Source organism: Scylla paramamosain, chromosome 14 (genome assembly GCF_035594125.1).
Source record: "Scylla paramamosain isolate STU-SP2022 chromosome 14, ASM3559412v1, whole genome shotgun sequence".
Classification (NCBI taxonomy): Eukaryota; Metazoa; Arthropoda; class Malacostraca; order Decapoda; family Portunidae; genus Scylla; species Scylla paramamosain.
This window is the reverse complement of record NC_087164.1, coordinates 18,162,922-18,178,173: the sequence shown is the minus strand read 5'-3', so window position 1 is coordinate 18,178,173 and position 15,252 is coordinate 18,162,922. Positions and strand designations below refer to the sequence as shown.

Sequence of the window (15,252 nt, the reverse complement as noted above, 5' to 3'; positions counted from 1 at the left end):
CATGGGGTACTACGTGGGCCACCGACTTGAGGGGTGAGTGATGTGTGTGTGTGTGTGTGTGTGTGTGTGTGTGTGTGTGTGTGTGTGTGTGTGTGTGTGTGTGTGTGTGTGTGTGTGTGTGTGTGTGTGTGAGAGAGAGAGAGAGAGAGAGAGAGAGAGAGAGAGAGAGAGAGAGAGAGAGAGAGAGAGAGAGAGAGAGAGAGAGAGAGAGAGAGAGAGAGAGAGAGAGAGAGAGAGAGAGAGAGAGGCTAACAGCTAAATGGAAATAGACGTAAACATACAGACATATATACACACAGTCACACAAAGACACACACAGATATACAGATACAAGAAGCAGAACTGCAGTAGAGAGCAGCACACACACACACACACACACACACACACACACACACACACACACACACACACACACACACACACACACACACACACACACACACACACACACACACACACACACGCACACACAGGATTGAAAAGAAGGTCAGGCGTACAGACAATGAAATCAGACACACAAGAAATGACAGCAAGAAAATGTTTGTGCGTTATATCTATTCCCTCCTTGTACGACCTTTCACTTTCTCCCCATGCCTTATCACAGTTTCTATTCCCATGAGCCTCGACTCCCTGTAGCTTTCCTCCTGTTCTCCTCCCACGCTATACACAGACATGCACTCACTCTTTTTTCAGCACCAGTTACATGACAGTATTTTACCTTTTGTTTCTCATTTGCAGGGTCATGAAAAGCGGACGATCCTTCAGCTTCGACACGGTAGGGATGACTCCAGGAGCAAACGAGGAGGCTTACATCGTGGACGGTCTTGAACGATACACCCGCTATATCTTTGTCCTCCAAGCTTTCAACGCCAAGGGTCCCGGTCCTTTGTCCACCGAGGTGTCCGCCACAACCTTGGAGGACGGTATGAAACTTTTAATCGTACTGGAGAACGTTTTAAATTTAGAAGAGAAAAGTGTCTTCATTTGCCTTGGTGGTAAATGAAAGATTTGGTGTCTTCATTTATATATGGTCCTTTAAATATTAGGTTCGTACAGGTAAACATTTCGTTGTGTTAACTGCTTTTAACAGACACTAATGAGAGCTCCTTGGGATTTTCAAGGACGTTTTTAAGATACTATCGGTAGTTTAACAGAGATCCTATACCTTTAGAAGGAAAAACACGCATGAGAAACCCGTGGACCTTTTTAAATAGTCCCAATGAGAGAAAAAAGCGTTTGAGAATATAAACATTAATCATGTATTTCATTAACTCTACATGGTTTTACCTTACAAAAAATTAAACGACAGCTACTGAAAAGTTTGAGCTACCCTTCAGTGTTGTCTTTGATAAGCATACTCTAAATCTACACCACAATATTTAAAAAGATTGCTAGGCCATAATAATAAAAGGGTTAATTAACCAGATTGTGATAGTAATAACTGTAATTCTTAATCATGCATGGCAATTTTAAGCAACTGTAGTAGCATTCAGCATTAAGTTAACTGTTTTATATTGTAGAAATTGTATCATGACTCGTGTATTCCCACCAGTACCCGAGGCGCCACCTGGGGACGTGACCTGCGTGGCTCTTACCTCCACGCGTCTGGAGGTGTCCTGGTCCCCGCCCCCTACTGAGCTGAGCCACGGCCGCATCACCTCCTACACCCTCACTTACACGCCCATGGACGACCACACAGGTAACGCGCGCGCGCGGGCTCACGCACGCACGATCAAGCACGCATGCACACACACACACACACACACACACACACACACACACACACACACACACACACAGAGAGAGAGAGAGAGAGAGAGAGAGAGAGAGAGAGAGAGAATTACGTATAAATTATTAAATGAAACGCAAACAGAAGAATCGACATACTTAGACATACAATGACAGTAATCGAGGGAGGATAAACACTACTCAGTCTTCTCGCCCACCAGGTCTTCCCGCCGGCGAGTCTCGGGTTGTGAACGAGCCGAGTGCCACCATTGGGGACCTGGAGAGGCACACAAACTACTCAGTGAGTGTTGCCGCCGCCACCAGTGCTGGGGTTGGCGCTGCCTCCCGCCCCATCAACTGTGCCACCGAGGAGGATGGTGAGTAGTGAAGGATGACCGAGGAGAACGAGGAGAGAACTTAGAATACAGAAACAAGTAACAAAATTAGAGAAAACGAGTAGTTACCACGTTCCAGTAACTTGGTGGCAACAATTTGATGTAGAGTTGGTGAGGTATTGCACTGTGGTAGGTTCAATATTAGTTTTCTCCCAAGCGTTCTCAATTCCTGTCTTCTAGTCTTTTGAAGGGTCATATTAATAGCATCTGCTTCTCCTTGGTTTTTATAAGATTTAAATTAAGGGAGTCACATCGCTGGAATGATGGAATACCACAGTCTATATTAAGCAGTCAGTCATTTACAGCAACATGGCAGAGTGCACCGTCCTGCGTGATTTTTTTTTTTTTTATTTTCCACACACTTCTCAAGGGAGTTTGATAAGACCCCACAGCAGCTTGAGAAAATCATCAGTTTTGTTCAAAATCATATTTTCAGGAAAGATTACTGTAACTTATACTATAGTATGAAAACCTCTCCGCGTCATCAGTTTTTTTTTTTTTTTTCATGATACTCTTGGCGAATTTATGGTCAGTGAAATAACTGCCTCTGTACCAAAACACCCTGACAATCCTGACGCCTCGACACTCCAAGGCGGTTCATACGCTGGTATTCTGTTACCTTTGGTTTTGGCAATGGTCAGTAAAACAAATATGTAAAACAAATATTTATTTCAGACTATGCTGGTGGAGAACATAAGACAAGCGAGTGAGAACTAGACATATAGATAGATAGATAGATTGGTAGATAGACAGACAAATATATTAGATATTCAAACCGCCTGTACCTGTGTAACATTTCTCTGTTTGTCCTGGCATATAAGAATTATTAATAGCAACACTTGTTTGGTGCTGGGATGAATAAACTAAACAATGTTGTATTGCACAGTGCCGCAAGCCCCGTCCAGCATCAAGGCGGTGGTGGGCGGCCCCAGCAGTATCGTGGTGGCGTGGTCGTTGCCCGGCAGGACCCACGGTGTCATCACCAAGTACCTGCTGTATATACGAGCACCATCTGAAAGGGACCCCATCAGGAGGATATTACCTCCTCAGGTGTGCCATCACTAACAATTACTTGTCTGCAGATTAGCAAGCACTGCTTGGGATTTTAAAAGTGGAACTAGTCCTTTCTGGTGACAGGATAAAAAGGGAGATTATGTATATCAGAAGGGAGTGTTTTTTTAACCCTTTTATTGCTAATGACACTAAGGTCCTTTTTTCTTTTAGTAGCCTTTACGTGATTAGCCTTAATAATAGTCAAAATACATGTATTTGAGATTTGAAATACTCGATCAATCCTTTTACTGTCAGTGTCTCCTAAAGCAATGCTCTACAGCTGCACCACATCATTTTACTAAGCTTGGGGGGATACCGTATCAGTCAAAAGGTTAAGACCACGTAATATTGCCTCGTAATTCAGGAAGATAATTACTGCACGGAAACAGATCAATGCAATGGAATCACTCGTCTCGAAATGACTGACTTAAAGGAGCATTTCACTGACCGGCCTCACTGCCTCCACAGAACCGCTGGCTTGAGGTGACGGACCTGGAACCGAGGCTGCGATACGAGTTCTGGGTCGCGGCGGCCACTAGAGTCGGGGAAGGACCCGCCTCGCCCGTGGTGTCCGCGACGCCTACAGATACAGGTAGGGAGTCTTCGCAACGAATAGGAAGAGCAAAAATGCTGAATTTTCCTTCCCAAATAACCATGCATCACTAGTTACTTTTCCTTTGCAACAACTAGGAAGCATAACTAGCTCCTCTTCCTTGTCCAAATAACTTTTCATAAGTAGCTCCTTTCCTTGTCAAAATAGCTGTGCAACAATTAGGAAGAGCATAACTAGCTCCTCTTTCTTCCCCTTTTAACAATTTATAAGTGTATGATGACTTCCTAATATAATAGAGACTAAAAAGCTCAAGCGAAATTAATGTGTGGTTTCCTTGTTATTATTCCTGAAACAGTGGGAGCAGGAATACACAGCGTGGGAGGGGACGTGAGGGCCGCCAAAGGGACGGATGTGATATTGGCGTGTCCCCACGTGGGTGAACCTGAGCCCACCATCACCTGGCGCCGCAATAACGTTCCCGTCACCAGGGAGACCAGGTGTGTGTGTGCGTGTGTGTGTGTGTGTGTGTGTGTGTGTGTGTGTGTGTGTGTGTGTGTGTGTGTGTGTGTGTGTGTGTGTGTGTGTGTGTGTGTGTTACCATTTATATTAATCTAACTATATAATATCCATAACATACCAGTGTTATCTAGTTTGCCATACATACAAACTAGTATTCTTAAATACTATTCTCTCATAAGGACGGTTTTTAAAGGCTACACAAAAAATTACTCAGATTTTCATGAGTATTTTGTTACTACTGGTGTAGAATTCTCGTTTGGGTATGGGTGCAATCATAACAACAATGGAAACTACAACTTCCATTAGAGCCAGTTAAAAATTGTCAAGATGAGGAGCCAAGATGTTAGAGAACGCGAGCCGTAAACCAATGAAGCGAATCATTTTATGATAAATTAATCCTAATACTGACACCCAGTGAAACACATTTATACGCTATATCAAAAATAATATAAAATAGACACTAAATTTATGGTACGCTTTCAAAACTCCTGTATGTATATATATATATATATATATATATATATATATATATATATATATATATATATATATATATATATATATATATATATATATATATATATATATATATATATATACATATCATTAACATTTTACCATGATTTTTCTCCTGGCGACGAATTTAGTATTTCAGAGCAACATGTTAATAGGTATATCGAAAATTTGATACATTTCAGTGCCTATAGTTTACTTCCGTCTAATTAAATCACCAATGACTATTCATAAGAGATACCAAATATCGTACTGGTGTTGTTTCTGAAGTTATCAATGTTCCTCCGCCTCCTGAAGGTACGAGCTGCAGCCTGACGGGGGTCTGCTGCTGCGGGACTGTCAACGAGCTGACTCCGGGAACTATACCTGCCACGCCTCCAACAGACACGGCTCAGACCACGTGCTCTACACCCTCGCAGTGATAGGTGTGATATTAACCATGGCTGCAATTATATTAGTGGGCAGAGAGAGAGAGAGAGAGAGAGAGAGAGAGAGAGAGAGAGAGAGAGAGAGAGAGAGAGAGAGAGAGAGAGAGAGAGAGAGAGAGAATCACAGTAACTAGTGAAATAGTGAGGTAAACAATAACGGCAAAAATTTACACTCCTCAGAGGGAATAAAGTTAAATATTTCATAGTAATGAAGATAATAATTCTATTTATAGTTTTCTGTGTGCATGGTACTTTTTCCACCTGGGATGTGTGTGTGTGTGTGTGTGTGTGTGTGTGTGTGTGTGTGTAACCATCCCCACGTCACCCTCCCTTCACAGTCCCCCCCGGCGCGGCGCTCCTCCACTCCCTGGGCTCCACGTCCACCACGGTGACGGTGTCGTGGCGCTCCATGGATGACGGCGGCGCCCCCATCAGGAAGCTGACCCTCACGTGGCGCTCAGACCCGGGCGAGTGGCGGGAGGTGACCCTTGCGCGGCACCTCACACAGTACACCTTGCGGGACCTCACCTGTGGCACTGTGTATCACCTGTACCTCACGGCTCATAACAAGATAGGTGAGCCAATGGCGAGGTGGTCCAGTATCTAGTGTACACAGATATGCTTTGCCCGCGTAGTTATGATTTTTTATTCTGCTGATCAATGGTCTCTTTCGTATGCAATATGTAATAGTTAATGGTAATAATAAGGATAGACAGCAAGGTGAGATGTCCCAAATTAAGGTGATTTGTGATTTGGATTAATGTCCCTTTATGATTTATTGGGGCTGTTTGTCTTCCAATGGACTCGTATAGATTGATCACGATGGGGATGAAGTGTGTTTGTTATCATGTGCCTTTTTCGCAATTTCTTGAGGCATACGACTACTTAGTAACTTAGTGACATATCCTCTTATTTATTCACTGCTGAGGGAGCTCTTCGATTTCCTGGAACAGAGCGCCTTTCATGTCTTTCACTTTTTTTTTTTTTTTTACTCTTTTCTACTCCTATGTGAATTTAACTTGTACATTTAACGATTTTCTCCATTGTCAAAGGATTGGTTCGAATGTTTATAATAACGAATTTTTCACATGTTCATTTCACTCTCCTCTACCGCCGTGCGTGTTGTCACTGCAGGTCCCGGAGCAGCGAGTGACGTCATCACGGTGCGCACCAAAGGCAACAGACCAGCCTCACCTCCCCAGCACCGCCTGGTTGCCGTCAACGCCTCGGCGGCCACCATACGCCTCGCCTCCTGGGCCGATAAGCACTGCCCGATCACCGCCTTTGTCGTCAAGCTCAGGCCGTCCACGAGCAGGGAGTGGCAGATCGGTGTGTGCATGTGTACCTCTGGACAGGTCGAATCTTGCGAATATTTGTTTCATTACACTGTACAAAAGAGGCTTAAGAGAAAAATCATTCTGAAATTTGAGGTATACAGTGCCATTTTCATAATACTTTTACTTATGGAGCTGTCTTTTTTTTTTTTTTTTGATGGGGGGGCTCTTTTAACTATCACAATGAATGTTTCTTATCATTTAACTCACTAACTTTTAAAAAACTCTCCTTATTGCATTAACGAGAAAATGTGTTAGTGTTTATTTACCCTTTTCCTTTCACAACATTTAAATCTTATAATCCAATGCTCATAAAGAGGATAAAGAGACAATAATCGTTATGCCCTCATGGTAATGCTATTGTTAAAAAAAAAAAAAAGAAGGGATAGGGAGAAAATGACTCTCAAGCAGATTGATAGATGAGTGGAATAGACTCGGCTATCGTGCTGTTAATATCGAACCAAGAGAAAACTTTAAAAGAAGATTACGTAAAGGATAAAGATGACAGGCAGATAAAGATATGCATGTTTTAAAGAAGGACTATGACGTGTAGGCTTGCTGGATTTTTATAGCTTACCTAATGATCTTTGTTCACATCACAACAACACACAGCCGAATTCAGCACACTTTACGTCACCACAACCACACCCAGTCACTTCCCTAACCACCTAACGCCTTCCCACGCCCCGCAGTGAGTGGGCGCCTGCCTGGAAAGCAAGCTGAGTACACGATGGGGGACCTGATGCCCTCCACTCCATACGAGCTCAGCCTCACCGCCACCAACCCGGCCGGTGACACCACCACCACCTACTCCTTCACCACGCACAGGATTTTGGGAGGTGTGTGTGTGTGTGTGTGTGTGTGTGTGTGTGTGTGTGTGTGTGTGTGTGTGTGTGTGTGTGTGTGTGTGTGTGTGTGTGTGTGTGTGTGTGTGTGTGTGTGTGTGTGTGTGTGTGTGTGTGTGTGTGTGTGTGTGTGTGCTTCAAAAGAATATTAAGCAGAACATGATAAAAATACGTAAAACAATGCTATTAAAATAATGTCCTCCCTCACTCCCAGATCGCCTGCAAGAGGGAATGGGACCTATTGGGGGCGGGATGCTCGGGTCTCCAGGAGGTCGCGGCCCGTCACCCGAGGACGTGTTCACTGACCCAGCCTTTATTGTCCCCATCGTCATCTCCTGCATCGCTCTCGTCTCTATTATCATCGCCATCACACTCTGCCTCAGGAGAAGTAAGAGCAGCGTTGTATAGTTTCCGATTAGAAAAGCCATTTTCTTTTATGAATGCTTATAGAAAACGTGTACTTTCAATCATAAACTGAGCTAAAAACGAGTACAAGTGGAATGCTGGTTCTGATCGCAGGGCCTATAACAGGGCACGAAAGTGGGGGGCAGGGCGAGGAAGGTGATCCGTCTCTCAACCCTGCAGCGGAGAATAAGAGCAACCTAGCAGCGCGGGAGCAGTACTACGCCACAGTCAGGAAGCCAGCGCCCTCCCCGATACACGACGTCAACGCCTTGGAGAGGATACCAGGTTGGGGGAGGCTCAGTGTTTTAAAGTAGCAGTGTATAATTATAAGGAGTGTTTTCAAGGAGCAGTGTGTTGTACGAGGGGGTGTTGGAGTATTTGAATGTGCTTTTAGGAGAGTGTAGAATAAGTGTGTGGTGTTGTGTCGTGTTGTGTGTTGAGGTATGTGGATGGTGACTGTCATTGATAAGTATACTGAAGTGTGTGTGTGTGTGTGTGTGTGTGTGTGTATGTAGAAAGGAGTTGCAATGAAAAGGGTGGCCTGGATGTGCATGTGATCGAATGTAGATAATAGGGTGAGGAATGATTATAAGAGTATGATTAATTAAATAGAGGCATGCCTAAAACTGCACCAAATTATTTTCATTAGCCAGTAAACAATAAGGCACAAAATAAAGACAAAGCATATTAGACCCAATTTAGTAATGAACGCAAACCAACTTCATCAGCTTCTTTTACGTAAAAATTTACATGAAGTACAAGAAAAATATTTGCAGTTTAATCCTTTCATTTTCTTTTTTTGAGGTGGCTTTAGTAAGATGTTCTCGCCTAAGGTGTGACAGTAGGCAGAAACTGCATCTTACTCTGCATCTTTTCTTATAGAATACGCAGAAGACATATACCCTTACGCCACTTTCCAAATCCAGCGTCAGGAAGACTCCATCTCCACGCACTTCCAGACCTTTGTGTATCAAGACCCCCGCAGGGCTACTGTGGAGACCCTGGCCTATAGGAAGGTACGTGTGTGTGTGTGTGTGTGTGTGTGTGTGTGTGTGTGTGTGTGTGTGTGTGTGTGTGTGTGTGTGTGTGTGTGTGTGTGTGTGTGTGTGTGTGGATGAGTGGCAGGAGGGAGCTGGATGTGCCTCTACGCGAGCACGTTCATATGTTTACATTGCATTATGAAGGTTACACGAGCAATGTAAATCTAGCGTCTCCGTCTTTTGGCACATCCTTGCTCAATAACAAACCACTCTTAGACATTTCCTTTGTCCAGTGCAGTGCTTCTAGTGTTGTAAACTGTTGCATATCGCAGTGAAAGGGTTAGCACACTTACTTACAGCTTATCTTTTATCAGGCATATTTTGTATAAGTTTATTTGCCACGTGAACCTGAATTTCCCTATTTTCCTCACTTTACAGGGAGGTAACGGGAACGGAGAGGGAAGAAGTGGAAGGGAAGGCGGCGGTGGAGGAGGTGGTGGAGGTGGAGGCGGAGTAGGAAGGGGAGGAGGAGGAGGTGGAGTCGGAGGTGGAACGCCAGGCATGGGAGGAAAGGGAGGAGGACAAGGAGGGGGAGGTGGTGGAGGTGGAGGAGGAGTAGGAGGAGGAGGTGGAGTAGGCGGTATTGGTGGTGGAGGTAATGGTGGTGGTGGTGGTGGTGTTGGGGGCGGGGGAGTTGGCGGCGGCGGAGGAGGAATCGAGAGAGACAGTGACGACTACGCGAGAGTGAAGAGGTGTCGTCTCAAGTACGGCGGGGAGAGTGAAGACTACGACGACAGCTTCAACAGCGACACAGACACCGATCACGCCCCCTCGTCTAGAACAGAGAGCTCCTCCCACCTCGACGACGCCCACCACACGCCCCTAAATTCCAGGAACCACCACCACAGTAAGTTTCACACCTACCTCATCACACACACACACACACACACACACACAAATAGATAAATAGATAGATATGTTATTTACCACAAACACAGGACACAGCACAATTCCAATAACTTGCATGGTCCGACAAATCGCTCTTACACAAAGCACACTAAACACAACTAAAACTTAAGGAACATGCAAGACACCCAAAGAAACACACACGCTCTCACACACACATTCCCAAAGAAGAAAGTAAAGATCAGACCAGCTTCCAGTACTCTTATACACAGCTATTACAACCATCTTCAATAAAGTATGTAGTGTTTCTGTAGAAGATATAAAAAAATCAAAGCTAGACTGATGCGAGGCTAGGTAAGGCAAGGTGGGCCGAGTGTAGGGAAGAGCAGGATAAGACAAACAATAAAGGAAGATTCAGATTGAGCTTAGTTAGCATCAAGTAGGGCAAGGAAGACAAAATGAGACAAGAAAGATAAGGAAAGTCAGACTGGGTAGGGTGAAGAGCATGGCAAGAAAGATAATGAAAAGACAGACAATGCACGGAAAATAATGTTAAGTTTGTAGTTAGCAACGCAGGGCAATGAAGGGCAAGGATGACAAGACCATGAAGACAAGACAGGAGGTACAAGAGGGCAGGGAGGACACGGTGGAACAAGGCAGCGCAAGGAGGGTAAGATAGGAAAGGAGAGGCAGGACAGACAGAGTAATGAGAATGAAGACGAGGCAGGAGATACAAGAGGGCAAACACGGTGGAACAAGGCAGCGCAAGGAGGGGTAAGGTAGGGAAGGAAAGGCAGGACAGACAGAGTAATGAGAATTGTACCACTACCGGCAGACCTCCTGTACGTGGCCTCCGACGCCAGCACGGTCGCTTCACCCCTGCAGGAGAGGAAGAGCCTCCCCCGCCGCTCCCGCTCCAGGTACTTGCACTGACTGTTTACCGCGAGTCAGTTAACAACAGCAAGGCATGGAAAGGACAAGAAATTACTTTATGCGCAACTTTTAATGCACAATGTACGCGTAGAGTATCTGATGCTGACTTATTGCAAAACTCTATTGGTCAACTTTCTGAAATCTCCTTATTTTGGTAACCGCGGTGTTTTTCTGCATTTCTTGTCCTCTGGCCCAGACTCCTTAACACAAAGGAGAATGGTATTCCAACTCCAATGTCACAATATCAAGTAGAACCAAGAGGGGACTTAAGCAGCGATGAAGCATAACAGGTTAATTTTAAGCAACAGGATTATTCTCAAAGGTTTATACTCGTACATGCACTTAGACTATATTAAATCTGCTTCAAGAACACCCATTCCTCCGTTCCGCCTCTTTCACCAGCTTGGTCCCCACAGGTCCAGCGGGAGTGGGAACTACGCCGCGCTGGGTGCCGGCAACATGGGGTTAGTAAACTCCTGCAAGGGTGGCGCGGCGGTCGGCACAGGCGTCATGACAACGGGCGGCAAAGCTCGCTCCCACGCCCACAGCCAATCCGCTCACCACACCAAAAGTTCCGAGGGTCTGGAGATGAGTGAAACGGAGGTGGACCGAGACAACAGACGGCGGATCAACGACAACAGAAGACGCCACACTAGCTTCTCCATCGCTGTTTAGCGGCTCCGTGATGCTTTTCTAGCCTAGTTAGCTGGGACGTGATGTGTGTGCGTGTGCGTGTGTCTTTGTTCTAGGGATGCCGTGTATAACAGATAAAATTAATCGAACGGATGAAACCAATTACTGTTTTCTTTGATTTTTCTTGTAAAAAATACATTAATATTTTGGACACAAGCCCCACCAAGGGGTCAGCCTGCCTCGTCCCAAGACAGGTCCCGTCTGCCTGACAGTCCAAATCGTCCCCAAGTGCCAGCAGCTTTACGGGGCTTAGTCTTGGTCAGATAAAGAATGTCGTGCCACGTAGTCTTGGGAGAAGTATAAGGTCTGTGTTGTCTGTCCTTTTATGAGGCGGCGTACGAGTGTGTAGGGATATATGCGTGTATATACGTGTGTGTGTGTGTGTGTGTGTGTGTGTGTGTGTGTGTGTGTGTGTGTATGTATGTATATATATATATATATATATATATATATATATATATATATATATATATATATATATATATATATATATATATATATATATATATATATATATATATATATATATATATATATATATATATATATATATATATATATATATATATGAATGAGATTCCCTCGATGACGGGTGCTTTTTAAAGTGTGTTGGGAATTTAATGGACGTCGAAGATGAAATGTTAAGTGTTCAGTAAATTAAATTTATATTTCTATTGTATATCCATGGCGTTGTCGGTGTCCTTGATGTACATAAGACTTTAAATTTTATTCGAAATGATATGAAGAATGTTACTATATATACATATATATATATATATTATTCGCAAAAGATAATGGCTTCCATTGTACAATACTGTCGTTAATGTTAAGGTCATGTACATAAATCTGAATTTCACCCATAGAAAACTTTACATATATATATATATATATATATATATATATATATATATATATATATATATATATATATATATATATATATATATATATATATATATATATATATATATATATATATATATATATATATATATATATATATATATATATATTGATACACAGCATCTGGCAGATATAACAGATTGGAACCGAGTACATATTAAAGATTGAAATTGGCTTTACAAGCACATACAATGGATAAAACAATATCAAGCATGAAGTCATATATGACTATAAAGAGAAAAAAACAAGTAGCCGTGTCCACAAATTAAAGTACTCGTGTGCGATCATCAGTGCAAAGTGGAAGCCGGATTAAAAACGAACGCAGTCATGTCAGGCTACGAACAGATCAAAATGTTGATGCCTAGTTTATGTAGTAGTTAAGAGATCATATTTTGATTATTTCAGATAACGAGTTTGAGAGTGAAGGCGGTGATTAGAACTGAAACTTTTAGAAAAGTAAACAAGAATAAGCTGTGAAAGGGAGTGAAAGAAATCCTTCAAACTTGTGAATCGCAGGTGTGCTTTTCCTTGTGTCCCTCGGATGCTTTGTATTGTGAGAGAAGAGAAGACTTTGTACAGAGAGACACTGTACATAGCACTTTTTTAAGGTGTTAATCTTAGCAGACTGTATCTCCGGGTGCATCAGTGGGCGTGCCGCGGCGTGCCCTTGGTGCTCCCGTGGCTTGCCTGCGGTGGACAGTCACTACGAGAAATATATGTATATTCTGTGTCGTTCACTATCAACAATTTGACTAAATATATGTGAGTAATATTCTTTGATCCTGATTCTGTAATTCTGTGATGGGTGTGTTCCTTGGTGATCTGACGCCGTGTGAGGAGGGGATGCTTGTGTCGGGCAATCTCTTGGAATACACTTAATAATGGAACATGGATGGAGAGGAACAGGAAGAAAGATTACGATGAAATTAATGTCATTCCGTTGTATTTATGCCCTTAGTAGTGACTGCACCTGTAGGGCGGCCAATGGTTGTACCTGTGGGTGTTTTGGTGTCCAGGTGTGTTAAAATTATACTGAACGTATCCCTGCCATATCGCCATTGATAAAAAGTAAAATGTTGGTAAATGGAACAATATTTTGTTTTTGCCTTGAGAGCTTTCTCTGTTCCCACTAACTCTTCACGGAATGCTCACATAGTGCTAATGAAATGCTAGATAAAAACAAAGTCATTGAGGTAGCGTTTTTTTTTTTTTTCTTTTGCATAAAGGATGCAATTGTTCCGGAGTGGAAGGCACCCGTAACTCAATGGGTCGTATTTTTAAACGTTTCGGCGTCTTATCATAACTACTTTCACCGGCCTCCACTGAGTGTTATTTGAATTTAAGAGTGTTTTCATGATCCTCGTCAAAAATTTAACAATGAATAACGCATATAAAACATCGTAAAAACCCGACATATCATATATGTGGCCCTTGAATACAGTTGTAATGAGAACCCTAAATGTTTGAAAGCAAAATGAGTCACGGACAGGAGTGGAGACAAACACGCAACCAGAAGTGATCATCAGTCTCAGGACTGACCATCATAACTGCAATTTTCATCGCAGAGCATTTCATATTGGTATCGTTAAGAAGCACAGGAGGGGTTAGTAATTTAGATGGATGACCTTGAGAGATCATAGATGAGAAACCCGCATCATATCAGTTTTGGAATTATAAAGATCGGAAGGAAGGGAAGAAAGTCAAGCATTTTTTTTTTTTCATTCTGACTCTAAAACTTCACAACTTTTCTTCACTACATTGTCAATAAAACCAGTCCCTCCGTCAATTACCTTATTTTAATTACGACTCTCACAAATTTAGCTTTATATTCTAAAGACTATTTTCATTTCATTTTTCCTGGTATTTCCTATTCTTTCTCTCCCTCCTTTCATGAAAAAGTTTACCCAGTCTTGTCACTATTCACTGCATTTCTTTCCTAATCATTCTGCCAATCATAACTTCCTAAAATTTCGGATATCGTCATATATATATATATATATATATATATATATATATATATATATATATATATATATATATATATATATATATATATATATATATATATATATATATATATATATATATATATATATATATATATATTTTTTTTTTTCCGTTAGGTTTATTTGTACTTCATATTCACAGTCATCTGCATTCCATAAACAGTATATTATTTGCTCTTCTCTTACCACGCCATTAGATTTCCTACTTTAAATTTTAATCTGTAAAGAAAATTCCTTCATGTTCCGAAAATAAATATATTTCCTTGTTATGCTTTGTAGCAGTTCAGATTTTTCCTCTTCTTGCTTCCTTAGATGGTGTACGTACACTATCTTTCTATCATTATTCCCAACACACATTTTTTCATACTTGTCTCATTTCATAGCTTGCTACTACCTTGCGGTTTCTATTCTGAGTATTGCGTTTTCTCCTATTTCTTCTTTTCGCAAACCAATTTTCTTTCTTTTCCAAGTAAACTCATTTTTTCCATATAGTTTTCCAGTTTCATATCTGTACTTTTCTTCAGGAGTAGATTTTCCACGACCTTCTCTTATCTTAGGCACTGTATTTTCCCTTTTAAGTACCAACATTAGAAAAATTATTTAGGTTATATTCTAAAAGCTATAACATGTTCTTCCAATTTTTTTTATTTAATTCTTGTTTGTCCTCCATATTTCTTTCATAATTATTTTATCCATTTTTTCTTTCATCCAAGTTCTTGTATATACTCCTTATTCTTGCATTCATTCCATCAATGTCTTCGCCTTTAAGTCAAAAAAAAAAAAAAAATCACCATTCTCTCTTCCATGTTGTATCCATAGGTAGGTAAGGATAGGTAGAAACAGACTCATTTTTAATCATCACGGAAGTTGTCCATTGTTTATTTAATACAGGACATTTCCCTGTTGCTCACATGAAGAAATATCGTCAACTAACACATTAGCAGACGCCATCCTGATCACGTGGTGCTGATGCAAATGCTGATGTTATGTCTGCTGTACGTCAGTTGTATGTTAGCCGGCGATATTTCTTCAATAAAATATACTGACTTGATTCAAAC

The 15,252-nt window shown here is 41.9% G+C and overlaps 2 protein-coding genes across 2 annotated transcripts; both read left to right on the top strand.

Moving 5' to 3' along the window:
• Position 1: 1 nt before the first annotated feature.
• LOC135107131 (cell adhesion molecule Dscam2-like) lies at positions 2 to 5,796 on the top strand. The gene is made up of 9 exons (XM_064016841.1): positions 2 to 33; positions 739 to 923; positions 1,553 to 1,699; positions 1,950 to 2,105; positions 3,010 to 3,173; positions 3,645 to 3,768; positions 4,085 to 4,226; positions 5,059 to 5,186; positions 5,528 to 5,796. The coding sequence occupies exons 1-9, from the start codon at positions 2 to 4 to the stop codon at positions 5,794 to 5,796; spliced, it is 1,347 nt and encodes a 448-aa protein (XP_063872911.1).
• A 51-nt stretch (positions 5,797 to 5,847) lies between these two features.
• Positions 5,848 to 11,703, top strand: LOC135106974 (uncharacterized). The gene is made up of 8 exons (XM_064016456.1): positions 5,848 to 6,518; positions 7,216 to 7,362; positions 7,583 to 7,756; positions 7,888 to 8,058; positions 8,656 to 8,789; positions 9,192 to 9,660; positions 10,495 to 10,579; positions 11,009 to 11,703. The coding sequence occupies exons 1-8, from the start codon at positions 6,278 to 6,280 to the stop codon at positions 11,265 to 11,267; spliced, it is 1,680 nt and encodes a 559-aa protein (XP_063872526.1). The 5' UTR covers positions 5,848 to 6,277; the 3' UTR covers positions 11,268 to 11,703.
• Positions 11,704 to 15,252: the final 3,549 nt, after the last annotated feature.

What these genes read in the sequence shown, in the direction of transcription:
- LOC135107131 (XM_064016841.1), top strand. Translation starts at nt 2, where the DNA reads ATGGGGTACTACGTGGGCCACCGACTTGAGGG. An exon ending in GTGGGCCACCGACTTGAGGG is followed by an intron (nt 34 to 738) that starts GTGAGTGATGTG and finishes TCTCATTTGCAG; the next exon opens with GGTCATGAAAAGCGGACGAT. An exon ending in CTGTGCCACCGAGGAGGATG is followed by an intron (nt 2,106 to 3,009) that starts GTGAGTAGTGAA and finishes TGTATTGCACAG; the next exon opens with TGCCGCAAGCCCCGTCCAGC.
- LOC135106974 (XM_064016456.1), top strand. Translation starts at nt 6,278, where the DNA reads ATGTTCATTTCACTCTCCTCTACCGCCGTGCGTGTTGTCACTGCAGGT. An exon ending in CACGCACAGGATTTTGGGAG is followed by an intron (nt 7,363 to 7,582) that starts GTGTGTGTGTGT and finishes CCTCACTCCCAG; the next exon opens with ATCGCCTGCAAGAGGGAATG. An exon ending in TTCCAGGAACCACCACCACA is followed by an intron (nt 9,661 to 10,494) that starts GTAAGTTTCACA and finishes CACTACCGGCAG; the next exon opens with ACCTCCTGTACGTGGCCTCC.